Source organism: Streptopelia decaocto, assembly GCF_964273445.1.
Source record: "Streptopelia decaocto genome assembly, chromosome: 7".
Classification (NCBI taxonomy): Eukaryota; Metazoa; Chordata; class Aves; order Columbiformes; family Columbidae; genus Streptopelia; species Streptopelia decaocto.
The window spans coordinates 2674065-2700499 of NC_138661.1; the positions used below are offsets into that span (position 1 = coordinate 2674065).

Consider the following 26435-nt stretch of genomic DNA (forward strand, 5'->3'; position numbering starts at 1 on the left):
TCCAGCAGTTCCCTGTCCTGCTGGAACTGAGGGGCCCAGACCTGAGGGTCTCTTCCAACCGAAATGATTCTATGATTCCATGACATGCCCCCCCGCCATGGGTGGGTGCCCCGGGTGTGGGGACAGCCCCGGGACGTGGATCTGCCCGCGCCTGCCCCACGCGTGTCCACGCCTGATGCCCCACGTGTGCCGGCCCCGTGGGCGGGTGCGGCGTGGGCGGGTGTCCCGGGGGCGGCCGTGCCGTACCGCGCCGTAGCGGCGGGCGGGGATGCTGCTGCCGCCGCCGCCGGCTCCCCCGCCCGCCCCGCGCCACCGCGGCAGCCGCGCCAGACGCAGCGCGGCTCGGAGCGCGCACGGAGCCTCCCGCAGCCGCCATGGCCCGGAACCGCCGGGAGAGGAGCAGCTGGGGTAGGCGGCGAGGGGCGGCGGGGCAGAGCGGCGAGGACGAGCCCGGGCGGGGCGGGAGCGAACAATGCGGGGCCTGCGGCGGCCCGCTGGGGCGGGGGGCGCGCCCGGCTCCGCCTGGGCCTGGGCCGCCGGGGCGGGGCGGCGGGGCTGCCCGCGGGGGAGGCCGCGGGCGGCGGCGGGGGGCTCGGCTGCCCCGGGAGGGGCTTGTGGGGACGGACGGCCGCCCTCTGCCCACTCCCTCCCGGAGGCCACATCTTTGACACCCCCGCACCCCATCTGGCGGTCTGGCCGGGGTGTCCGGATGCCCGATGGGAGCGTGGCCGGTGGGTTAGGCTGGGGGTGCCCGTTATTCTGGGCTACCCCCGGGGCGTTGGGCGGTTGGGCGGCCGCGCCTTGCACTGCCCGGGGCCGGTAACCCCCGCCCGGGGCCGGTAACCGCCGGCAGCCGCCTCCGTGGGGAGCCCGGGGGCCGCCCCGGTTCTCCCCCGGCCTGCCCTGCCGTCCCTCGGCCCGTCGCTGCTGTCCCCGCAGCACCTGCCCTCAGACCCGGTGTCCCCTCAGTCCCGGTGTCCCCTCAGTCCCGGTGTCCCCTCAGTCCCGATGTCCCCTCAGCGGGGACCGGGGTCCGGCTCACCCCACTTTCGCCTCCAGAGAGATTCCCTGGCAGGTCGCTCCTTCAGAGGGTTTGTCACATTTGTGGGGGCTGCAGGGCTTTGTTGGTGTGTCAGCCCCTCCGGAGAGGGGCCATTTTAAATCCAGCTCAGTACAAACCCCGCCTGAGCCCAGGGGAGCTGGCAGCAGCATTGCCGGGGAGCGGGATTGCGAGGAGGAGGAAGTTCTGCGGCATCTTCCTGCGAAGCTTCGCTTCTCCAGAGCCGCCTGCCCGCAGCGGGCTGGGACCCACCGGGCTGCTGCATCCCCTCTGGAGCCAGAGCTGGGCCCACGTGTGGGCTGCACCAGCAAGCAAAGGGGCTCCTGGTGCCTTTTAGAATCGTAGAATCACAGGATGGTTTGGGTTGAAGGGACCTTCCCAGCTCCCCCAGTGCCCCCCCTGCCATGAGCAGGGACATCTGCACCAGCTCAGGGTGCTCAGAGCCCCGTCCAGCCTGGCCTGGGATGTCTCCAGGGATGGTTCAGCCACCACCTCTCTGGCCAACCTGGGCCAGGCTCTCACTACCCTCAGGGCAACAATTTCTTCCTCAGCCTGAATCTCCCTCCTTTAGTTTAAACCATCACCCCTTGTCCTATCGCAACAGGCCCTGCTCAAAAGTCTGTCCCCATCTTTCTTATCAGCCCCTTTTAAGTATTGAAACACCACAATAAGGTCTCCTCAGAGCCTTCTCTTCTCCAGGGCTGTGGCTGAGCCTTCTGCATCCAGTTCTCAGAGATTGCTTTACCAGCTTCCACTGGTGCACTGTTTTATCAGGTTTTATACAGCCATTTGCCGTTATTTGAGGCTGCTGGGGAGTGTGATTTGTCATTTCCGCCGAGTTGTGTTCCACATGAACTCACGGTATCCTGTCTCGTCAGGCAGAGCAGGTGAGCTGAGCTGTGATGTTTGGATACACAAATTACATTCTAATTTGTATAGATGAGTGTAGTATTTCCCATGGTAATGATTAACAGACAAGGGACATGTTTGCAGAAGTGTTCAGATAACGGAGTGTGTGGTTGGAGTAAACGGAGTGGGTCGTGGTCTTTTTGCAGGAGAGCGGGGAGAAAATGAGCAACGCTCATTTGATCGGTGCCGTTTTTAACGGTGACTCTTGACAAAGGTCGTTAGACCCTTGGGTAAAGTGGAGGGAAAGCTTCCTCGTGAATATGGTGACATTCTCAGCTTTGTCTCGCAGAGCTGTCAGTCCCGTCTGTGTGTGTGTTGAGTATTGCACACATGTACACATGCTGGTGCTTTCCCGTCAGATCTTGAGAGCATGAGAAGAGAACGCAAATGATGCCGAAATGGGTATAAATGGAGAAAACATCGTCTTTGAAAGTATCGCCTTGGTCCAGCAAGCCAAACAGACACATCCCTCAGTCTAAACGTGCTGCCAAGCCGTACTCGAGTGAAATGTGATGTGTCACTGATTTGCTGAACTCTTCCTTACATTCTCTGTAAGTTTTGCAAGGATCTGGAGCTGTCCGTGGATCCAAGTGGATCTCTGTGGGATCAGCCACCTTCTGCAACCCATCCACAGGTCAAAATCACACCCAATCTTCCACAGAGCTTTACCTGTTCCTAGAAATGTTTCCTAGCGCTTTACCAGGCTGGTTGACATAACAGGTAATAAATTAGAGAGCAAAATGCCTGTATTTTTTACTAGAAAAGCCCCCTTTAATAAAAGCGCGCATTTATACAACAGAACCTCATTCCATGAAAGACGCGTTTACATCCAGTGACTGCAGCATTGTCTGGTGACATCAGTCTGGGGGGTGACTGTCCCACTGTTACGTTTTTCAGCCTCGCTGGCGGAGGAGGAGGCTCAGGCTTTTACTCAAGCTAAGGCAGAAAGTCCTTGCTGTGTTCTAAAAATGGGCTTATGGGTCATTAAAAATATTACGCTATTTCGAAACGGAGCAAACTTTGTCCTCATTGCTGTCTGATTAGTCAGGCCTGAAAGCAGGCAAGTGCTTAGTGCAACCCTTCTCCTTCGTTTCGTAAAAATAATTTGCATTTTTAAAGCTCACAAAGCAAATGAGGGTGAGTATGGCACCCAGAAGAAATTGCCTCGGGTCGGCTATCAAAGCTGGGTTACTGTCACACATGTACATCCCCGGGAGCTCGTGCAGGGGCGTGTGATGCATCAAGCATAGGATTTAGCCGCGGGCAGAAGGTCAGCGTGGGGCTGTGCGTTGGTTAGAGCTCTTTTACTCAACGTGCTAAGTGGTGCGTAGACCTCACAACTGCTCCTGGTTGCTGGGTGAATGGCTGAGGGAGCTGCAAACGTCTCATTTCTTTTGCATTATTTTTTGGTAAGAGTAAGGGACCCAGCTTTTCCCAAAATAAGGATTTTTAGTCTAAATCCTGACTGGTGAAGTCCAGCCAGGTCGGTGACGGCTTATAGTAGGTTACACCAATGTTTTCTGAAATCCTTTGCGCTTGGCAGTTGTGGCCGCCCAGCAGCTGGCTCCCAGTTAAACCATTAGAGATCTCTGCTCCCAGTCACTTGTTTAAACAGCACAGACTGGAACAAGGTGTGTGAAATCTCTCCTGTTTCCCATCATGGCCCTTGTATTCGGGATGACCTACTCATCAAGGATTCGGTTCCAAAACCATAAAAGGGATTACAGAGGTTATATGTACTTCTTGGTCAGGATTTTAAGACTGGATGTGAGATTCATGACAGGTCTTAAAGGGTCTGATTGCCAGGATGGGCCGAGCAGCTGTTTTGGGGAGAAGGGACCCCCTCCAGCACAGACTGAGATCATCACCACCACCCATTCAGACTGCACAGCAATGGGTTAAACTGGAAAGAAAAGGATGATTTTTTGCTAGTCCTTTGTTTTTGTGTTTTTTTAACTAATAGTGGTAACATCCTTTCTGTTTGTCATATGTTTTCTGACCTTTTATGGTGGATTTTCAGATTCCAGTTGCTGGCATTTCTTGGTGAGACTGCTGGGAACCTCCTGCAAATGAAAGCTGAGACAGGCAGGTCTTTACACACTATATATGAGAAGATTCACAACCACATTAGCAGGCTTGTAAATGAGAAAAGAAAATGAAGTGTTGGGACATGAAAGAAGAGACAACATCACAAGCTAGAGACCTAAATCCAAACTAGACGTGGTGCTTGGTCTTTGTGCCTTTGTTTTTTGGCAGCAGCATTGTACAAAGAATTTGAATAGCATGGACTGGTCTGTTGCAAGCTGAGCTGTTGCAGCTGAGCCTGTCCCCTTTTTGGGGAAGAACTGGGATGCCCTGAGTGTCCCTGGCAGTGGTGACACGGTCCCCTCATTGTGTCCATGTCACCAGAGGCTTCGGTGTTGGCTTCCTGATTCATGGAAGAGGGAAGCATGGTAGGGACTTTGTGGTATCTTGCTGCCTTTTCTCTGCTAACAGCACAAATAAATATAATTCACAGGCAGCAGGTCTTATATTAACTCCTCTGCATTGACTGGAACCTTCTCCAGCAGATGAGTGTGGCTGGTGGAGGTATCATCATGGGATGTCCCATGCGTCATCTCCAAAAGTCACTTCAGTCTAGAGAGAGCCCAGCTCCTTTGTTCCCTCCAGAAACTCCCACGTTTGCTATCGGCTGGAGGCAAGTTCAGTGTTACGACAGTAAAGTAACTGAACACAAATTTCCCAAATGGGGTGGAGAAGGTGCTGAACTCTGCCAAACCAGTAAAACATACTTAAAGTGCTCTATATACATAAACATTTTCTCCCGGTTGTAATCACCTTTCATGCTATATTCTCCGATTTCGAGGCACATTTACCAACCTTTATTTTCAGGCAAAAAGGGCAAAATTAATTTCACGTCAGAAGTGACTAAATCAAATAGCGTGGTTGAGGCAGGTGGGTTGCTGACAGGGTGGATGAAGGACCACACAGAAAACGAGAGTTTTGGAGATGTATTCATGCAAGATGCATTTCAGTCACCATGTCACACCTGAGTCTGGATAGAATTAAATATGGGTAAGCAAGCAGGCCCAGGATTTGTGTCTGAGAAGGAGATAATGGCCTCTTGGTAGCACTTTCTGATGACAGTCGTCTGACGAACACAGGTGGGAATAATGTTGCCTCTGAGTTGCTCACCTTGCCTTTGAATCAGCCCGTTCTGGCACACGAACTGGCATGGACATAGGTATATAAATCTCTAATGTGACCTCAAATTTCCTGAAAAACTTGTAGAAAAACCTCTGTTTGATGTGCTTTTTACCCAAGGTAGTTGTGTGCCTGTGTCTCTGAAGGACATGAACTCAGCCTGGGAATTTGGCAGTGGAAGCCGTTCACAGAATCCCAGAATGTCAGGGGTTGGAAGGGCCCTGGAAAGCTCATCCAGTGCAATCCCCCCATGGAGCAGGAACACCCAGATGAGGTTACACAGGAAGGTGTCCAGGCGGGTTGGAATGTCTGCACAGAAGGAGACTCCACAACCCCCCTGGGCAGCCTGGGCCAGGCTCTGACACCCTCACTGAGAAGAAGTTTCTTCTCGTATTTAAGTGGAACCTCCTGCGTTCCAGTTTGAACCCATTGCCCCCTGTCCTACCATTGGCTGTTACTGAGAAGAGCCTGGCTCCATCCTCCTGACACTCCCCCTTTCCATATTGATCCCCATGAATGAGTCCCCCCTCAGTCTCCTCTTGTCCAGCTCCAGAGCCCCAGCTCCCTCAGCCTTTCCTCACACGGGAGATGCTCCACTCCCTTCAGCATCTTGGTGGCTGCGCTGGACTCTCTCCAGCAGTTCCCTGTCCTGCTGGAACTGAGGGGCCACAACTGGACACAAGATTCCAGGTGTGGTCTCCCCAGGGCAGAGCAGAGGGGCAGGAGAACCTCTCTGACCTACTGACCACCCCCTTCTAACCCACCCCAGGTCCCATTGGCTTCCTGGCCACAAGGGCCCAGTGCTGGCTCATGGTCACCCTGCTGTCCCCAGGACCCCCTACGCTGCTCTCTAACAGGTTGTTTCCCAACTTACACTGGAACCTGGGGTTGTTCCTGTCCAGATTCAAGACTCTACACTTGCCCTTGTTATATTTCATTAAATTTTTTCCCCGCCCATCTCTCTCAACTCTCCATTGCTGCACTGTAGCTTCACCTAAGTGGTAGGAGTTGTCATTAAAAAGTTTCACATTTGATGTTGCCATTTGAGACATGCCTGTTGTCACAGACAGGTTTGGTGGCCAGTAATCACCCAAAGCTCTTGTTTCTGTCAGCAGTCTTACGCAGGAAGGTCCTAAACCACTCGTGTTATCAGCGTAATCATTCATCTCCTCGTTTCGCCTGCCAAAGGGAAAAGGAGCTGAGTTGGCCACGCTCTAGTTAAGCTGCTGTGCTGCCAGCTGGATGACTCGGAGCTGCCGGGAAGAAGGTGGACTCTCCATCCTACCACGGCTCCAAAAAAAGCAAAGGATGGGCACGGAGCCTGGCAGCGTTTCCCAGCCAACGGGCGCCCTGCTGCCCGTACCCTGGGGTGCAGAGCACTGGGGTGCTCACCAGGGCCACGTGTGAGTGCAGATCGCATTGGGCAGAGGTGGGAACGCTGCTGTGCAGCTGGGGTGTAAGAATTCTTTGGAGAGGAGAGCTTGGGATCGCAAAGCGAGACCCCAAACGGCTACCAAGTGTGGCCTTTTACCTGCCATTCTTGCTTGTTGAAAGACAGGGCTAATTTATTACGTGATGGTTTTCTTCATCTGTTTCTAAGCAATGCCCTGCAGCTCCCTAGGTGCAGATTTCATGGTGGGCTCTGCCATTTACCCATCATTTCCACAGGTTTCAAGAGCCTGCCTTGCACGTTGTTTTATGGCAGCGCTGTGATTGCATCTGTACCTCCAGGCTGGGGCTGTGTGGGCAGCCGTGCCCTGGGTGTAGGAGGCACAGGTAGGATAGAAAGGCGAGGCGGATTTGTGTGTGGTGTTAAACCCAGCTCAGGAGGCTTTGTGACCCTCAGAGAGTGCGGTGCAGGCAAGATGGCAGAGCGATGGGTACAAGGGAGGGCTTTACTTCCCTGCTCCATCCTCACCGTCTCCCAAGAGCACCTCAGTCTAGACACCCGATGGCAGCGCCGTGCTGGGGGAATTGCCAACTCACAGCTGGCCGGGAGCGTTTCGGGATTCAGCCGTGCATCCTTCGTGCTTATTGCTCTCAAACATCCCCTCTGCTGTTGCTTCAGTGCTTTATTTCTCGTTTTTCCCTCATTAGCCGGCTAAGGCGCAGAGCTCTGCGCAAGCCTGTGTCGGTGACAAGGCGAGGATGCCCGGTGCATGCTCAAAGCGATGCTGCCTCTCCCAGCCTCCCGTCGCTGTTGTGCGGCAGGAGGTAGTTCAGCATGAACTCGTGTCACAGCAGCAACCGCGCTGCATGTGATAAGTACAAGGGGGACGGCGGCTTAGAGAGCGATGTCTTTCTTTGCCAGCGCCGTTTGCAGAGGGCAGATAAGCTGAAGCTCTCTGGAGAACGCGCAGAGGGATCACTGACTGTACGGTCTGTTCGGCGCTTGGCTCGTGGTGCCGTGATACGTTTGTAATGTAGACGGCTGGGGTGAACGCAGCTTCAAAAAGGATCAGCGCAGCTATCGCTGCTGATTGAATTAATCCCTAGAGAGCTGCTGGTAAGGTACGCTCCATTCCAGGGAAGTAACAAATGAAAGCTTCCCGTCAAACCTCTATTTTCTCTCCTTAGTAGTCTCTGTTTTTCCACGCAGTCAAGTAACTTGCTTCAAATACCCTCAGAATAGCAGCACTGCATGATGTCTGTGTATTTTGGGGGGGAAATAATGGCCCGGGCTGCAGTCTCTGCCTTTTCACGGGCAGTGCTTGGATAGGTGAGGCTCCTGGGATCCCAGAGAGCACAAGAACAGGGCTGCAAATTGGCTTTCTCAAGGGCTGGTTAGGCAGCTTGTGTTTGCACAGATGATGGGTCACGTCTGCATTTCATTCTCTGGAATGAAACGTATTTATTATGCAAACTCATTTAAGGGAAAAGCTGACTTTATTAGTTGGTCTCTGGAAAGCAGTCAGCGTTTCTGTGATCTGTTCTTCCATAGCTAAGGAAGAACAGGCTTAAGCAAGCGCTCAGCAAAGGTACATTGCATAATTAGTGACATCTAATTTGTCTAATTTATTCTTCTGTAGGAGCTTAAATACATTAGACATTGGCGGTCAGTCTGTACCCAGGCACAAGATGAAATGTGCTGGTTCAATTTATTTAATTTAAAACAAAAATAAGTCCTAGGACAGCTGAAGAATGCTTTATTTTTCCCTTAAACTCTACTAAAGCGAGGTGTAAGTCTTGTATTTTGTGGCTGCCTGCGTGAACAGAGCCATTTCCTTTTTGCTGTGTGAATGCAAATTCTGATCTCCTTCGCCTTCCCCCCTTGAATCACCGTATGGAAGAGAGACGTGGATTCCACCCCGCTTTAGAGTCGTGGAAATGAGCTGTTATGAAATGGGGAAAAGGAACCGTATCCTGGCGATTTCTGAATGAGCAGCCTGAGAATTGACGTAATTGCAAAGCGCCGGGAGAGCCGGCAGAAAGGAGGAGACTTGGAGAACGAGTGAAAACCGGAGTGTTTAGGAACGCCGAGCTCTCCTCCTTTTCCTTTTTGTCCAGATGATGCTTTGCCGTTGTTTCCTTCAACACAGATAACTAATTTATACCGGAAAGACCAATGAAAATAGTTGCTTTTCAGTAATGCGCTGTCATTTTATAAGATACTCCCTGGCTCTTCAGTACAGCAGATAATCTAATAAACAGAACACGGAAGTTTCATCACGTGGAAATAAATATAAAAGACGGTTTTGTCTGCAGAGGGCGTACATGACAGAAGCAGAGATAACAGGGTTGAAATTAGTTCAGATACCTGCTTAATATAATGCCTTTGCTCCTGATATTTCCAGTGAACTGGCAAATCAACATATCCTACTCATCATACTTGGAATTTTGAAGGAGAACCTGGCAAGTCCTGCGGCCGTTTGTGCCCATCTTGGTACCCAGCTGGGCGCTCCCATTGACTGCATGTGTGGGATGAGTAAAACGCAATTTCACCTGCACGCCCGGTAGCTTGACTACAGTCACAAACGTTTCGATTTAACTCAGATTACAGTTTTTTTCCTCTCACTGTAGTGAGTCACATCCTGTGCAAGGATCTCCCCGCTGTCCGCAATGTGTAGCTGTAAAAAGAAGTTGGACTCAGCTGAGCGGGGCGTTGGGAAACACCACGAGAGGGGAGGTTTTGCTGCCCTAGACTTTCTAAGGCAGTTGCAGCGTGGCAGTGCTTAAAAAGAACACGGGAGCCTCTGACCCTTGGGTACCTGTCCGTACATTTTGGGGAGATTTAACATGTTGGGGAGATTTTAATGTGCTGGGGAGATGTTAGTGCTGGAAATGGTGGCAGCACAAGGACTGACCACTCTCAGATGCCTTCATTTCTCAAGTCATTGGGTGATGTGTGCCTGGATCCTGGGTGGCGAGGGTTTGGATTGCGGGGTGACAGTAAAACCCTGGCAGATGTATCGTTAACGCCCACTTCCCCCTTCAGCCCCTCCCTCTCCCCCTTCCCACTCAGCACAGGCGATCGGGAGGGACAGAAGGACAGAGAGAAGAGAGCTGGAAAAATTAAAAATGTTTTACTAATGCTACTGATAAGAATAGAGAAAATAATACAAAATATACAAAACCAATCTTGAAAGTCTCAGCAACTGCAGAGCCGGCAGCCGAAGTCCTGGACTGGACTCTGCAGCCAACCGGAGCTGGATTCAGTCTGTCCCTGGCCTCAGTTCGCAGGGATGACTCGCAAGATCCTCTCCTAATGTTGCCATAAGGAAAAGGGAAAAAGAAGGGACGAGATCCTCACTTTTATATGAAGTATCATGTGAATGGGATGTTATATTCAGTTGGTCAGTTTTTGGTCACCAGTTTCTCGTTGCCCCTCTGGCGAGATGTCCATCCATGCTTATCAATAACTTCACATTCCATTGCTATGTTCACCAAAACATGTATCTGGTTCTCCAGGAAAATGCAGCTGATATGAAGCTTTAGCTGACAGACAAATTCACTAACAGAGAAACTTGTTTTTTAACAAAACCAGGACAGTGGCTCTGTGTATTTGAAATAATGTTGTTTTGCTTTGTTTTTCCCTGGAGGCCCCTAAGCAGTGATGTGGGGCTGGTGTTTGGAGGGAGTTGGGTGGTGTTGCTTTCCGACTGTTGCGGGCTGGTGGAGAATCTAACGTTTCAGAGCATGTAGGGCTTTTGTTTTGTTAAAAATCCTCCAAGCATCGGGAAGAAAAGATCTTTGTCTTTCAACTGTGAGCAAAGAAAGCTTGTAGTATATGTCTGAGAGGCACCAGAAATCCCTTAGCAACCGGCTTCATGATCCCAATATTTCGTTGCAGGATCATAGGAAATCAGAAACTCGTACAAAAGCACTGCTGGTATTTCATATATGAACTTGCTGCTGGAGGCTTCTTTATAAAGAGGCCCAGAATGGGTGAACGTGATTCCTCTTGGTATTTATAGCTTGCCTTGTAGCATGTGCGTGCATAGTTATTGTGCTTTGAAACTGGCTTAAAACTGGGTCCTTAAGATTAAGTTCTGAAACGCAGACCGCGGAGGTTTAACTTGGGGCTCCCAAAGTTGCAGCCTGAGCCAACGAACCGGGAAGATGTTGTAGAAATGTGGGGGAACTTCCCATCGCTGGTGAGATCTCACGTGGCCGTAGGCGACTGATTGGCACGGTTAATCACCTTTGGCATCTCTCTGCTGGGAAAGTTTGGAATCGAGGAAAGGAAAACCCCTGGAGGTGGCAGCAGATGGACCGTGAGGCCTTTAAAACCATGATAATTCCAGCTGCTTTGGTCTGGAGGATCATGCAGGTGACATGTATCTGTTGGGCACATTCCTGTTGCCGAGCGTGGGCGCGGGGACCGAACGCTGGGGTACCCCAGCGTTCGGTCCCCGCGCCCACGCTCGGCAACAGGATTGTGCTTGTCATTTCTCCCCTGTCCCTGGGGATGCTGTCGATGGGGTCGATGGCAGCAGATGATGCTTTGAGCGTTAGCACAGGCTGCAGATGAGCAGGGCTCTGCGGTTGCTACAGAAACAGGAGTCACGCAGGATGCACTGAGACAGCATCTTTTGATAGAGACATGGTAAATGTGGCCTGTGCCAGGGCTAATGGGCAGGAAGGCCAATGGTACCTGGGGTGGATTAGAAGGAGGGTGGTCAGTAGGTCAGAGAGGTTCTCCTGCCCCTCTGCTCTGCCCTGGGGAGACCACACCTGGAATCTTGTGTCCAGTTGTGGCCCCTCAGTTCCAGCAGGACAGGGAACTGCTGGAGAGAGTCCAGCGCAGCCACCAAGATGCTGCAGGGAGTGGAGCATCTCCCGTGTGAGGAAAGGCTGAGGGAGCTGGGGCTCTGGAGCTGGACAAGAGGAGACTGAGGGGGGACTCATTCATGGGATCAATATGGAAAGGGGGAGTGTCAGGAGGATGGAGCCAGGCTCTTCTCAGTGACAACCAACGGTAGGACAAGCGATAGTGGGTTCAAACTGGAACACAAGAGGTTCCACTTAAATTTGAGAAGAAACTTCTTCCTGGTGAGGGTGGCAGAGCCTGGCCCAGGCTGCCCAGGGGGGTTGTGGAGTCTCCTTCTGTGCAGACATTCCAACCCGCCTGGACACCTTCCTGTGTAACCTCATCTGGGTGTTCCTGCTCCATGGGGGGATTGCACTGGATGAGCTTTCCAGGTCCCTTCCAACCCCTGACATTCTGTGATTCTGTGAAACGGAGGCGTTACAGCAGGCTTTGGTCTGTAAGAAGCTGTTGCGGGCAAGAAGAGGGTGACGTGTTCTCCACGTTAACTCTTGTAGGACAAAAAGTGACAGCCCCAAAGCAGCAGGGAGTCTCCAGTGAGATGTCTGAGGAATGGCTCAACAGACATGTGCTCTGAATGATGCTGTTTTGGGGTGGAAATTTGGGCCCTGTCCAGCCCTGCTGCCTGTGTTTCTGCAGAAGAAGGAACCTAACAGCCCTTGTTTTATTTGTTTATACAGGTAGTTTTTCAGACAAGACTTACGAGTGGAGCTCAGAGGAGGAAGAGTCGGTGAGGAAGGCAGGACCAGTGCAAGTCCTCATTGTCAAAGATGACCATTCCTTCGAGCTGGATGAAGCTGCGCTCAACCGCATCCTCCTCGCAGAGGCTGTCAGAGATAAAGAGGTCGTGGCCGTGTCCGTCGCTGGAGCTTTTAGGAAAGGAAAATCATTCCTGATGGACTTCATGCTGCGGTACATGTACAATAAGGTATGGATTCCCAGGGGTACGGTGCTGCTGCCCATTGCTCCCGTCTACCACACAGGGATGAGCTGGACAAGACATTGGTTTGGTGTTTTGGGGATGCTCAAGCCTCTCATTAGAATGAGCTTCACAAAATCAAATAGAGCAGGTCCTTCCACAGCCCTGTGCACGGGTGGGTTTCTACTGGACTCTTGATTTTGGAGCAGAGGTGTTCACATCTGTTGCCCTGCAGGAAACCTCTCTTATAGGGGCTGCCCCTCGCCAGCGCTGGGGTAGAGGGAGCACAGAGGAAAGGTGTAAAATCAAAGTGAGATGAGAACCCAGCAACTTGCGTTCCTCCCTGCAGGAAGCGGTGGACTGGGTTGGAGATTACAACGAGCCTCTGACTGGTTTCTCCTGGCGGGGAGGCTCTGAGCGGGAGACGACCGGCATTCAGATATGGAGCGAGGTTTTCCTGGTGGACAAGCCCGATGGTAAAAAGGTGAAGATGAAGACCAAGGTCTTCAATCCCATATTTATCATGAATGGATTTAATGCGATGAGTTGCTATGATGTCTGGGTGTCCCTGATATGATCTCTAGGTGTCCCTCTAACTTTGGGCAGCCCAGAGTTTATTTCTGTGCTATTCCCAGAGATCTCAAATCTAAGGTCCTTGCAAACTACTGTCCTTTCTTAGAGCAGTAGCTGTAAAATGGAGTGTTCAGGCTGGTCAAATACAATGCAAACTGGATTTTGGGGCATGTTGCAAATTCAGCTTATAGCCAGGAATATTTGTATTCACCTACTCTTCAACAAAGAGCCCAGCACCAAAGTAACACTGAATTATTCATGGTGTGATTTCTAATGCTGTCTCAATGTGTTTTGGGTTAAGGAGGTGCAATACGCTGCTGTGGTTGTCTTCTGTGACATGAAGCAAATGCAGATTCAGGAAAAGACCCATCCACACTGACAGCAAGTATTTGCTGCTCTTTTCCTTCGTCCTCCACCAAGTATAAGTCTGAAGCAGAAGCAGTGAGATTCCCAGCACAATAAAGCAGCTGACATTCACCCCTCAAGCCCCTTTGGCACTCGAGAGTGATTTTGCTTGGATGCAGATGCTGAATGGGTGCATCCAAGCTGACGTGGAGCTTTCTGCCCCTCAGGTCGCAGTGTTGCTGATGGACACGCAGGGGACCTTTGACAGCCAGTCCACCCTGCGGGATTCGGCCACCGTGTTTGCCCTTAGCACAATGATCAGCTCGATCCAGGTAGGAAGGGGGATGTCTGCAGGAATCGCTTCCTGAAAGGCGGTGGCAAAAACCCAGTAGCTTGGCACCAGCCAGGGCTTTTGGTGGGAGAGACAAAGGCCATCGCGTTGGCTGCACTGAGGGCAGGATCCACACGATTCCATCGTCACAGGGAACAGTCTCATCTCTTCACCTCACCCCAAGGGCTTCCCTTCCTACCGTCTGGCCTCTGCTCTTGGAGGGCAGCGTGGATGGGATGGAAGTCTTGGAGCTGACAGACTTACAGGCTGGGTCACATCAGCCCCTGTGTTCCCATGACAGAGTGTTTTTCTGCGCAGGGAGCAGCAGTGTACGTCTGTCTGACAGTGGGAGTCTGTCCGGCAGTCCAGCCGTGTTTGGGGCCTGGCTTGTACCGGCACCACGGACTGGGTGGCACTTGGGCTGTGTCCCCGTGGTACTGTAGGCTTTAACCACATCAGCGCACGTGTTGGCCCGAAGGAGATGCCATTCTGAGCGCTCTGAAGTTTTTGTTTTTAAATGCAGGTTTATAACTTGTCCCAGAACGTGCAGGAGGATGATCTGCAGCACTTGCAGGTAAGACCCTCATCCCTGTGTCTGGGTTACGCTCTGCACTTGCAAGCTGTGGTGCTCGGGAAATTATAGAATCACAGAATGTCCTGAGTTGGAGGGACCCACAAGGATCATGGAGTCCAACTGCTGTCCCTGCACAGGACACCCCACAGGTCACACTGTGTGTCTGAGGACGTTGTCCAGTCTCTTCTTGAACACTCTCAGATTTGGGGCCGTGACACCTCCCTGGGGAGCCTGTTCAGTGTCCAGCACCTCTGGGTGAAGAACCTTTTCCTCATGTCCAACTGACCCTCCCTGGCACATCTTCCCTGGGGTTCTGTCATTGGTCACCAGGGAGAAGAGATCAGCACCTGCCCTTCCTGGAAAGGTACTTTCACATTCGGAGCTACAAAATGGTTTCTCAGTTGCCCAACTCTCATTTGAAAGGAGGTTGTAGTGAGGTGGGTGTTGGTCTCTTCTGACTAAGAAGCGCCAGGACGAGAGGAAACGGCCTCAAGTTGCGCCAGGGGAGGTTGAGGTTGTATCTGGGGAACAATTTCTTCCCCAAGGGGCTGTGGGGCATTGGAACAGGCTGCCCAGGGCAGTGCTGGAGTCACCATCCCTGGAGGGTTGGACAGATGGTAGATGAAGTTCTCAGGGACACAGGTTATGCCAGGGGTGGGGGAACAGTTGGACTCAATGATCTTGAGCGTCTTTTCTGATCAAAATGATTCAATGATTCTATACTTGTTCATGGGCATGGAGGAGCAGTCACTTGGGTTGGAACCTGTCTTCCCTATGCTCCCGTAACGTGGATTCGTGGGGGCCTGGGTCCCCTGGCAGGGCGCTCAGTGGGACACTCACCAGGAGGGACTGTTCCTGTCCCTGGGATATGTGTCTTCCTCTGCATACGAGCCCGCTGCAAAGCAGAGGGCAGTATCTCTTCTTATATCCATTTCCTGGTATTACCTCTAGCTTTCTCTTCTATTTAGATGCCTAATTGATTGGTTAGGTAGGTTTTTTGCAGGAGCTTAAGAAAAAAGAAAAGAAAAGAAAAAATCCAGCTGGAAAAATCAGCATGTGAAGAATTTTGTACATTTCAGTCAGTAAATATTTTTAACAACAATGCCTTTTAAACATTGAACTTGCCCAATGCAACTCTGATCTTTCCGTTTGGATTTTAAGCCGTTATTGTTTAAGTTGACCCATTTTTAGGCATCTGTGAAATACATTATTGTGCCTTCAGTTAGAAATTACAGTCCAGAGAGACTGGAGAGCCTTCAAATCTTGCTGGGAGGCTGATCTTTACAGTCTTTGCACAGTGCGGGTCTGCAGGGAAAGCACTTATTTCTGAATTCATTTATTGGTGTGTTTAAAGTGAGGGGTCTCCAGCACGTGAAGTTTCTGGCTGGTGTGAAAGCAACACCAAGCAGCCAATTTGAGCCATTTCTCACAGATTTGGCAGCCAAAAATTCCAGGCTGAGATCTTTCACGTGAGGGCTCAGCGCAGTGATTGTCTGGAACAGCTCCGGGTGCCTCTCAGGTGGAAACCCAGAGCCCACAGCCAGATTCGGTTCCAGCTCTGCAACTGCTGCTGTTGGTGACTGTCACCAACTGTCCCTTGCTGCCTGTGGCCCGCAGCCGTTGTGCAGACTGACAGACTAACAGTTCTGTTGTTCTTTGCTGCTTCTTACAGCTTTTCACCGAGTACGGCCGGCTGGCCATGGAGGAGACATTCCTGAAACCTTTCCAGGTGAGTCTGAGGGTCCGGGCCACACATGGTCACAGAATCACAGAATCCCAGAATGTCAGGGGCTGGAAGGGCCCTGGAAAGCTCAGCCAGTGCAATCCCCCCATGGAGCAGGAACACCCAGATGAGGTTACACAGGAAGGTGTCCAGGCGGGTTGGAATGTCTGCACAGAAGGAGACTCCACAACCCCCCTGGGCAGCCTGGGCCAGGCTCTGCCACCCTCACCAGGAAGAAGTTTCTTCTCAAATTTAAGTGGAACCTCTTGTGTTCCAGTTTGTACCCATTACCCCTTGTCCTGTCACTGGTTGTCACCCAGAAGAGCCTGGCTCCATCCTCCTGACACTCCCCCTTTCCATATTGATCCCCATGAATGAGTCCCCCCTCAGTCTCCTCTTGTCCAGCTCCAGAGCCCCAGCTCCCTCAGCCTTTCCTCACACGGGAGATGCTCCACTCCCTGCAGCATCTTGGTGGCTCTAATGTCCCCTCCGCTTCAGTGGCCTGGCCCTGATCTGATCGGCTTCACCACGAGGTGTCACTGCAGTTTGCGGGAGGAGGAGGAGGAGATGGGGATGCCTGGGGACTGACTCAGCTGCACAAAACAAAGGCTTTGTGCTTCTTTGCCCCAAAAGAGGCTTCCAAATACATCCGACATCCCTCTTTCTTTCCCCTCTGAACCCTGGCCATCCTGAGAGCTCTGCCCTGTCCTGCCAGGCTTGGAAAGCAGTCAGGTTTTGCAGCAGGTTTGTCACGCTGTCCCCAGGACTCTGTCCAGCCGCTGCTCTGAGAGGTTTGAACCCGCCTGCCCTGGGAATCCCTGCTCCTGGTGAAATGAAAGGATGAGGATTAGCTCAGAGCTCTTGGGAGTGGCCACACAAGTGCGGGAAGGCTCGGTTTAAACGGGGTTTTAACTTCAAATAAGGGACATCTGTTCACCCTGCTGCTTTCCAACTTGTGAAAAGCTGGCGTTCAACTAAGGGAGAGTGTTGGGCAGACAAGAGCTTGGCCGGGACACCAGAGCTGTGAGGATGGTGGGTTGTGACAGCCCCTTCCAGTAGCAAAGTGGATACGAACAAAAAGAGACCAGGTGGAGTCACCGTCCCTGGAGGGTTGAACAGATGGAAATTTGAGCCATTTCTCACAGATTTGGCAGCCACAAATTCTCAGGTTCTCAGGGACATGGGGCAGTGCCAGGGGTGGGTTGTGGTTGGACTCAATGGTCTTGAGGATCTTTTCCAGCCAAAATGGTTCTATGATTCTATGACGATGACTGCACCGAATCCCAAAATGCAAATTGTAATTGGGAGTGAGTTACAGTTATTTTACTTTGCAACATAAAAAGAGAATTGCTGTCCTCACCACCACGCTAGGCGGCCTTGGGGATTTATAGCATGTCTGTGGTCAGGAACGGGAAATGAAATTAAAAGGTTAAAAAATATAACAAATGGACAAATTGAGGTTTCGGGGAGCTTTGAGGGTATATAGGATGCTGGCATGGGCAGATAAATGACGTGAAAGCTGCTCATAATATATGATTTGTAGTAGCAAGAGCTAGGAGAAAATTGTAACATGGTACAGAAAAAAGCCAGACATTAAATAAATATTTCTGTTACTTATTTTAAAACTATCAGGATAATGTAGCCAAATATTTCAGTGAGAGTGAAATCCTTCCTATTCCATCAGTAAAGCGGAGGCTGCAAGGGGAAACTTTTAAATATGCTGAAGTCATTAGGACTGTTGTAGCAGGCTCTGGTTTTACCAAAGGTGTAACTGCTGTCAGGTCACACAGTTTTATGAACAGCAAATCTTGTCAAGCAATCCCATTGTCAATTTTTAAAAGACTGTGAGTTCAGTTGATAAAAGGAACTGTCGCCATGAGCTGTTGCCTTCTGTAGCCTTATCTCCCTACAATGCCGATTAAAAGCAAGTGAACAACATACCAAGTCAGCACTGTCTGGTTTAATCCATTCTAAATGGATTAAAACCTCATTAACTGATAGATGACAGAGCACACTGAACTAATTTTAATAGGGAATCATCATCCTTCAGAAGCATTTCCTTGGGGTCTGTGATTCCCTGTCGTCTTCATTAATGATCTGGGGAAAACCAGCAAGCGATTGGTGGTGACCTTTGTGGATGTGATGGAATTTGGTAGCAGGATGGGTGGCGATGTGGCCAGGTGAGCAGTGGAGACCTGTCAGAGTAGCAATCAGGGGCATGTTGTTAATGAGGGGCAATTTAACGGTCGGGGTGGCTTAATGAGCGATGCAGGGGCCTCTGCAATAGCATCAGAGCTCACTTGGAAGAAGAGGTTGCAGCTTAAGTTTCTTGGGTGAGGTTCCGTGCCTGGAAGTCAAACAAACTGAACCTCTTTAATCCTTAAAATACACACATTTGTAAGGCCAAGCAGGGAGTGCAGAGGAAGCGTTGGTGTCAAGGCAGTTGCATTGATGCTGCTGGAAGGAAAGGAACGCCTGGCAGTGGAAAATGAACATTTCCCTTCAGAAACATCTCCACGGTGCGTCCTCGCAGCGTAACATGTCCTCACCAGCCGCCGGTCCCGCTCGGGATGGTTTAGCAAAGGCGGTTTGCTGGGTGGTGGTAAAACCAGCATGTCTGGAACAATATTGCTTCAGAAAAATAAGAAAATAATTCCCAAGGCAAACAGCATGAGGCATAATGTGTTTGTGGAAAAGCCCTAAACATGGACATGTCTCCTGAACGTCTCATGGTGTTCGGAAGAACAGCGTGTCCTGAAACAGCTCATGGGTGCAGTCGAGCAGTTCGGAATGGGCAACTCGCTGCACTCGCTCTTTTTTTAACCTTTCCTGATGTTCCGTGAAAGAGAAATAAGGAGAGGAAATATTTTCCCTCCCTTCACTAAATCTTTGTTCTAAACATAGACAATTTTTAGGGAAATTCCAATGGAATGGATTCCTCTCGCTGACCTGCCTATTCATGTGCATGGGAGGAACGCTGGCACCTCGGCGCTCAGGGTTTCCCCCCACACTGCGCATTTGGTACATGAAACACAGGTCCCTTGCACAAATGAGACACTGGAGACAGGATTTTTACTGAAAACATCCCTTTTTTTTTAAAGAATAAAAGTTGAGCCTATTGGTATTCATTTATTTATTGCATAGGAACTTTGAATGCCTCAATAAAGATTACAAAAGCCAGCGATTGCTTATTCACCCCCGTTATCCTGCATCTGCTTCTCATTAAAAGTCTGTCTGGAAGGCTGCCTAGTGAAAAAGGCTGCAAAAATGAGCCTGTAAAATTCCCATAGGATGGAACTAAATGTGGCTGGAATTAGGGAGCTCATTGCCTTTTGTCCTGCTTAGCAAAAACCTCTTTTCTTGTTTTGCAGTTGAAATGCTTGATGCTGGTTTCAAGCCAGGGGATCCAAGTGCCGCCCGACAAAGCTGTGCAGGGGTCTGGGTTTGCTCCCCCTTCCCCCTCGTAGGACGCAGCCACGCGTGCAGGAGGCCCTGAACCCCCTTGTGAACCCCTTTTTGATAATACTCATCTGTTACACATCTCCCGTAGCCACCCCAGGCTCTGTGATTCGCAGCAAACAACAGCAATGCCTTTGACAGACGAGTTTTTTGAGCTGGAACAACCGGTAACTTTGACTTGGAAGGTACCGTCTGGCATTGACCCCGTGTGTTTCTCTCTCTGTTTTCTAGTCCCTTATATTCCTTGTTCGTGACTGGAGCTTCCCGTATGAATTTTCCTATGGATCTGATGGCGGCGCAAGGTTTTTGGAGAAGCGGCTGAAGGTTCGTTCTTTGTGCCCTGGGTTCGTTTAACGAGCAGGGGCAGCCTGGGAATACGCTCAGAGGGGTTGAAAAAGGAAGAGGCAAATCTGGCTTGTGACCCAGGGACGACACGCTGCCAGCACTGGTGGGGATGGAGGGTGCGCAGGGGTGACACCTCGATTTGGGGGCCGGCTGGTGCTGGGGAGCAGGGAATGGGACACAGCACCAGCACCAGGGAGGGCTCAGCTGGGTGGCCACGGGTGTGCACAGGGATTCTGGTCACCGTCATGCTTCTCCAGTGCCTTAACATCACAGAACAGGAATTTTAAGGGGCTGAAATATCAGAAGTTGTACCAGCACTGGTGTGGCCAGCAGGCCCAGGGCAGGGATTGTCCCCTGTCTCCCATCTGGGGTGGCCAAACCTCAAATCCTGGGGTCAGTGTTGGGCCCCTCACACCAAGAAAGGCCTTGAGGTGCTGGAGCGAGTTGAGAGAAGGGAACGGAGCTGGTGAGGGGCTGGAGCACAAGTGTGATGGGAGCGGCTGAGGGACCTGGGGGGTTCAGCTGGAGAACAGGAGCTGAGGGGAGACCTGATCTCTGAACTGCCTGAAAGGAGCTTGGAGCCAGGGGGGGTCGGGCTCTGCTCCCCAGGAACAAGCGCCAGGAGCAGAGGAAACGGCCTCAAGTTGCACCAGGGGAGGTTGAGGTTGGATGTGGGGAACAATTTCTTCCCCAAAGGGCTGTGGGGCATTGGAACAGGCTGCCCAGGGCAGTGCTGGAGTCACCATCCCTGGAGGGTTGGACAGACGGACATGAGGTTCTCAGGACATGGGGCAGTGCCGGGGGTGGGTTATGGTTGGACTCGATGATTTTGAGGGTCTTTTCCAACCAAAATGATTCTGTGAATTCCTTCCTACGTTCAGCAGAGGGCTGAGGCCGCCTGTGCGAGGCTTCTGCCCAACCCCGGCTCCCTGGGGTCTCCTACTGGAAGCAGCTGGGAGAGGCGTTAGAGGGGACTCAATACGTTCCCTAGGGAGCAGGAACGATGTTTTAGTCACAGGTAGTTTTGCAGTGGTGGGCAAGGGCTCCAGTGGGGTTAATCAGGAAATGCACGGTGATTTGGTAGTGGAGAGACCTAATTAAAGGGGAGACAAGAAAGGCCCTAGTGGGAAATCCCAAATGTTTTTGTATTCCGGTCATACATGGACATGCACATTTTCCAAACGATAATAACATGTGGTCAGAGATACTCTGGTCCCTCGGTCGCCGGAGGAGCCGCATCTTTGTCCTTGTGCTGTAAGCAGCCAGTCTGCAGCACCCCCTGCTCCTGCCAGCACCGCTTGCCCGTTGTCACCGGTGTCCCCATCAAAAGGAAACCCCCTGACCCCAAACTGGTGTCTCGCAGGTCTCGGGGAATCAGCACGAAGAGCTGCAGAACGTCAGAAAGCACATCCATTCCTGCTTCACCAAAATCTCCTGCTTCCTCTTACCTCACCCCGGCCTGAAAGTCGCCACCAACCCTAATTTCGATGGAAAACTGAAAGGTATGAAATCAAAGGTCTGGTTTTTAATCCTTTGATACCCTGGCAGACTGTCCTGCTGGTTCCTGAAACCTCTATAAGTATTTTCCTTGAAAGGCTGGTTACACGTGCTCTAAGAGAAACGTTATTTCACTTTGAAAAGCTTTCCAAGCAATATTTAATCTTCCTGACTTATCTGATCAGCTCTTTCCCTACAGGTCAGACTCAGTACAACAGGTAAAGATAAAACAGGGGAAAGGGAAAAAGCTGTTGATTTTTTTTGTTAGTTGTTACGAACCAACTGCTTACAGCATCGCTGGTTACAGGCTACTTGCAATCTTAGCAATTAAGTGGTCCACAAGTCACTTAAAATAAATGAATGGACAGAAAGATGTTACTTTTTCTCTGTTTTTGCCTGGCTGGTGATCAGACTTATTGCAACCAGCAAGCGGGACAGCGAGGCAGCGACGGGCAGACGGGCTGCTGGAAACTGAGCTCAGCTCTGGTAGTTCCCCCTTCATTTCAGACACTGAACAAGCGGTGGGGGCAGAACTGACACAGCGGTTGGCAGCAGCAGCTTCTTGACACAATTTTCTCGTTCCCTCAAAGCTGCACTCAGCTTTTTGTGCTCTGATGGAAGAAATGTGGGGAAACTTCCCCTCTCTGCTTACCTTCCAAGTGCCTCGACGTTTCATTGTCTTTTCTGTCTCCAGCCTTGTACGGTTTAATTTAAATGGCAGTAAATGGATGCCAGACACTATGACACGGTAAAAATGACTGTTAGGAGATGAATCTGCCTCTGTCGAAGTGACACAAACAGGGAAAGCACAGCAAGTGTCTGTACACTAAAGATCATGATTTGCAATGAGTGTATGTGTGCAAGTAGGAAGATGCTGCTCTCTGGATTACCAGCCTCATCAGCAAAAGCAGGGTTTTTTTCTCCATGCAGTCACATTTGTATTTTGTACAAGTATTTTTGAGACCACAACGCTGTTTTGTGGATCTGTGCACAGCTGTATATTCTCTCCGCGGGCTAAATAACAATTTAATTGGGGCCACGATCATTTCTTAGTGCTCACATCATGGAATTACAGGGTGTTGGAGTCTCCGGCGTGACTCTCCTGCTCTTGTTTCGTGTCTGACATTGGGCTGGTACTGATGACATTGGGTTTTGTTTCCAGAAATAGATGATGAGTTCATCAAGAACTTGAAGATTTTGATTCCTTGGCTTCTTAATCCCGAGAGCCTGGACGTGAAGGAGATCAATGGAAACCATATCACCTGCCGAGGCCTTGTGGAGTATTTTAAGGTATTGGCTTATTTAAGAGAAATTTGGCTTGTTCATCACTTTTGGTGTAATTAAAGAGGAAAGCAGCAGGCAGGCCAGCACATGGTGGCTGCAGGAGATGTTCTTGGTCTAGCTAGTAGTCCTGACTCTCATTGCTGCAGAAAGCAAACACCTCAGTGTTGAGGTCTTATTGGAGCACACAGGGAGCCTGAGACCAGACAAGGCTGTTCTCCTGCCCTGGAGAACCGCTGGCCTGAGGGCTGGATTCCCATCGCCTTAGGAACAAAAGCTTATTTTTGTTGTCATGACTACTGGGAGGTTTAAATGCAAGACATCAGTGAGTAATTCTCACCACCTGCTCTCCCGGGCTACCTGACTCTGGCTCCTCTTTCACTGAATGCTGGAGGTGGGTGCAAATCTGATGGGAGCTTTTGAGCATAAATGGTGGATTGCGAGCCTTGAGTGACCAACTCTGGCCACCCAAAGAGTCGTCCTCGAGCGTTTTCTGACAGATATCCCCTGCAGAAACCACCCTGTGCCAGGAACCTCCTCTTCTGTGCATTTAGCATCCTCCTAAAGCTGTGTCTGGAACCGGGGGGGTGTTTGTGTGTTGCTCCCAAATGCCGTATTCAGTGTGATTTCATCTTCCGTGTGCTGTTTTGCAGGCGTACATAAAGATCTACCAAGGGGAAGAATTGCCACACCCCAAGTCCATGCTGCAGGTATGCGTGAGCTGTAATTACCATTGATTTCCAATTAATCATCAGAGGTGTCCAGCTAGTGCGGCACGTTGGCTCTTCTGTGATTTTCTTTTGAATACCTTAGTGTTACAACCCAAAAACCAGCCCTTTCTGGAAATATTTGGCAGTGACGAGTCTAATAGGGCTTAGCAATTGCAGCATCAGCCAGATCAGCTGAAATTATTCCCCCGCAGGTAAATCGCATTGTCCTGGGCTGCGGTGGCTCTGCACGGGGACGTGACGTGGGGCCACATGGGGAGGTGACAAAGGGCAACAGGGAGGGCAACAAAGATGCCGAAGGGAGTGGAGCATCTCCCGTGTGGGGAAAGGCTGAGGGAGCTGGGGCTCTGGAGCTGGACAAGAGGAGACTGAGGGGGGACTCATTCCTGGGGATCAATATGGAAAGGGTGAGTGTCAGGAGGATGGAGCCAGGCTCTTCTCGGTGACAACCAGTGACAGGACAAGGGGCAATGGGTTCAAACTGGAATGCAGGAGGTTCCACTTAAATACGAGAAGAAACTTGTTCCTGGTGAGAGTGGCAGAGCCTGGCCCAGGCTGCCCAGGGGGGTTGTGGAGTCTCCTTCTGTGCAGACATTCCAACCTGCCTGGACACCTTCCTGTGTAACCTCAGCTGGGTGTTCCTGCTCCATGGGGGGATTGCACTGGATGAGCTTTCCAGGGCCCTTCCAATCCCTGACATTCTGGGATTCTGTGACATTGCCCCGCACAGGCTGCAGTTCTGCTCTCCAAGCCAGCGCTTTGCGGGAGGTCACAGCTGTGGCTGTTTACATGTGGCTGAGTCTTTTATCTGATTTTCTTGCTGTTTCCCACAGCTGAAGCCAAAGTTCTCATTGCTGTGGCTTGGAGGGTAGGAATCCTCTCTTCATGTGGGCTTTAGGCTGGGGGGATTGAGGAGACTGGGTGTATAAATACAGGATGATCTGCTTTGGCTTTTGTCAGTGGCTGGGGAGACTGTGCTTGGCTACAACAGGGGAACTGTTTAATTCTCTCTGTGTGGGGTTCCAGACTAGGGGTACCCAGGCAGTCGGTGGCTGCTACTTTCTGTAATTAAGACTCATTAACCCTGACTTTCTGCAGCTAAACTTTGCACCCTTTTGCCCTTTTCACAGGCCACAGCCGAAGCCAACAATTTAGCAGCAGTTGCCACCGCCAAAGACACCTACAGCAGGAGAATGGAGGAGGTGGGTGGTGCTGAGCGTGGTCTCTGCTGAGTTCGCATCCCCAGCCCATGCGTGACCATGCAACCTGTGCTGTGGCGGCTGCTAATTAGGGGATAAAGTCATTAAAACTGGCTTTTCACCTGTGCCCTGCCCTGGCAGCCCCTCTCTGAGCTCTGCTTAGAGGGTGGTTGTGATGTTGAAGGTGAAGCTCAGACCTCAGCCTGTCCCCAGCTGCTTCCAGAGCTCGACGCTCTCCATCGGTATTGGAAATTGTTGTCTCTAGGCAGTAAAAAGGTGCGGAGCTGCGTGGCCAGGCTGCCTATGGACCACCCGGGGTTTTAGAACTCACGTGTCTGTACTCTGAAGCAGAAGGAAAATACTATGGGCTAAAACATCCTGGGGTGCAGGATCCTCAGTGTTGTCCGAGGTCTGCACGGGGGTTGTGAGGGAGTTGAGCCGGGGAGCTGTGCAGCCGCCCGCTGTCCCCTTGTACCCTGCGCCTCGCAGAGCTGTCCCAGGTGGACACACAGGCCTGCAGATCTTTCCGGTGGGCAGTGCCAGGTCTGGAGAGCCCTAATTCCAGTGCTTTGCACGGCACAGCACAGGAGCTCCAGTATAAGTTGGGGAATGACCTGTTGAAGAGCAGTGTAGGGGAAAGGGACCTGGGGGTCCTGGGGACAGCAGGGTGACCATGAGCCAGCACTGGGCGCTTGTGGCCAGGAAGCCAATGGGACGTGGGGTGGGTTAGAAGGGGGTGGTCAGTAGGTCAGAGAGGTTCTCCTGCCCCTCTGCTCTGCCCTGGGGAGACCACACCTGGAATCTTGTGTCCAGTTGTGGCCCCTCAGTTCCAGCAGGACAGGGAACTGCTGGAGAGTCCAGCGCAGCCACCAAGATGCTGCAGGGAGTGGAGCATCTCCCGTGTGAGGAAAGGCTGAGGGAGCTGGGGCTCTGGAGCTGGACAAGAGGAGACTGAGGGGGGACTCATTCATGGGATCAATATGGAAAGGGGGAGTGTCAGGAGGATGGAGCCAGGCTCTTCTGGTGACAACCAGGGACAGGACAAGGGGCAATGGGTTCAAACTGGAACACAAGAGGTTTCACTTAAATATGAGAAGAAACTTGTTCCTGGTGAGGGTGGCAGAGCCTGGCCCAGGCTGCCCAGGGGGGTTGTGGAGTCTCCTTCTGTGCAGACATTCCAACCCGCCTGGACACCTTCCTGTGTAACCTCATCTGGGTGTTCCTGCTCCATGGGGGGATTGCACTGGATGAGCTTTCCAGGGCCCTTCAACCCCTCACATTCTGGGGTTCTGTGATTCTGTTTCTGGAGTGATTTGACTGTGTTTCCCGTGTTTTCCACACAGGTCTGTGGTGGGGACAAGCCCTTCCTCGCACCTAGCGACCTGCAGAGCAAACACGTGGAGCTGAAGGAGGAGGCTGTGAAGCTGTTCCGTGGGGTGAAGAAGATGGGTGGGGAGGAATTCAGCCGTCGCTACCTCCAGCAGCTGGAGAACGAAATCGATGAGCTGTACGTCCAGTACATCAAGCACAACGACAGCAAGAACATCTTCCATGCCGCCCGCACCCCCGCCACGCTCTTTGTGGTCATCTTCATCACTTACGTGATAGCTGGAGTGACCGGCTTCATTGGCTTGGACATCATAGCCAGTCTGTGCAACATGATCATGGGCTTGACACTGATCACTCTGTGCACCTGGGCCTATATCAGATACTCTGGGGAGTACAGAGAACTGGGCGCAGTAATAGACCAAGTGGCCGCAGCGTTATGGGACCAGGTAGGATAAAAATCTTTGATTTCAAACAAACAAACAAAACCCCAACAAGTTCCTAAGTGTTGAGTTTCCCGGGCTTTTCCTCCTCTGTGAAATGGCTTTTGCATTTTGTTGGATGCCCTGTATGGGCACTGGGGAGGCCAGACCTCAAATCCTGGGGTCAGTTTTGGGCCTCTCATGCCAAGAAAGGCCTTGAGGTGCTGGAGCAAGTTGAGAGAAGGGAACGGAGCTGGTGAGGGGCTGGAGCA

The 26435-nt window shown here is 51.4% G+C and overlaps 1 protein-coding gene across 1 annotated transcript in view; it reads left to right on the forward strand.

Annotated features, from left to right (window-relative positions):
* The first annotated feature begins 221 nt into the window (after positions 1-221).
* ATL1 (atlastin GTPase 1) overlaps positions 222-26435 on the forward strand; it is a 29156-nt gene continuing 2942 nt past the window's right edge. Inside the window, exons 1-12 of the mRNA XM_082059262.1 lie at positions 222-408; positions 12122-12369; positions 12710-12844; positions 13506-13610; positions 14133-14183; positions 15856-15912; positions 19597-19689; positions 21074-21212; positions 22370-22497; positions 23142-23198; positions 24347-24418; positions 25759-26190. Of these exons, the coding sequence (XP_081915388.1) occupies positions 375-408; positions 12122-12369; positions 12710-12844; positions 13506-13610; positions 14133-14183; positions 15856-15912; positions 19597-19689; positions 21074-21212; positions 22370-22497; positions 23142-23198; positions 24347-24418; positions 25759-26190 (1551 nt within the window). The 5' untranslated portion in view covers positions 222-374. The remainder of the gene's footprint in view (positions 409-12121; positions 12370-12709; positions 12845-13505; positions 13611-14132; positions 14184-15855; positions 15913-19596; positions 19690-21073; positions 21213-22369; positions 22498-23141; positions 23199-24346; positions 24419-25758; positions 26191-26435) is intronic.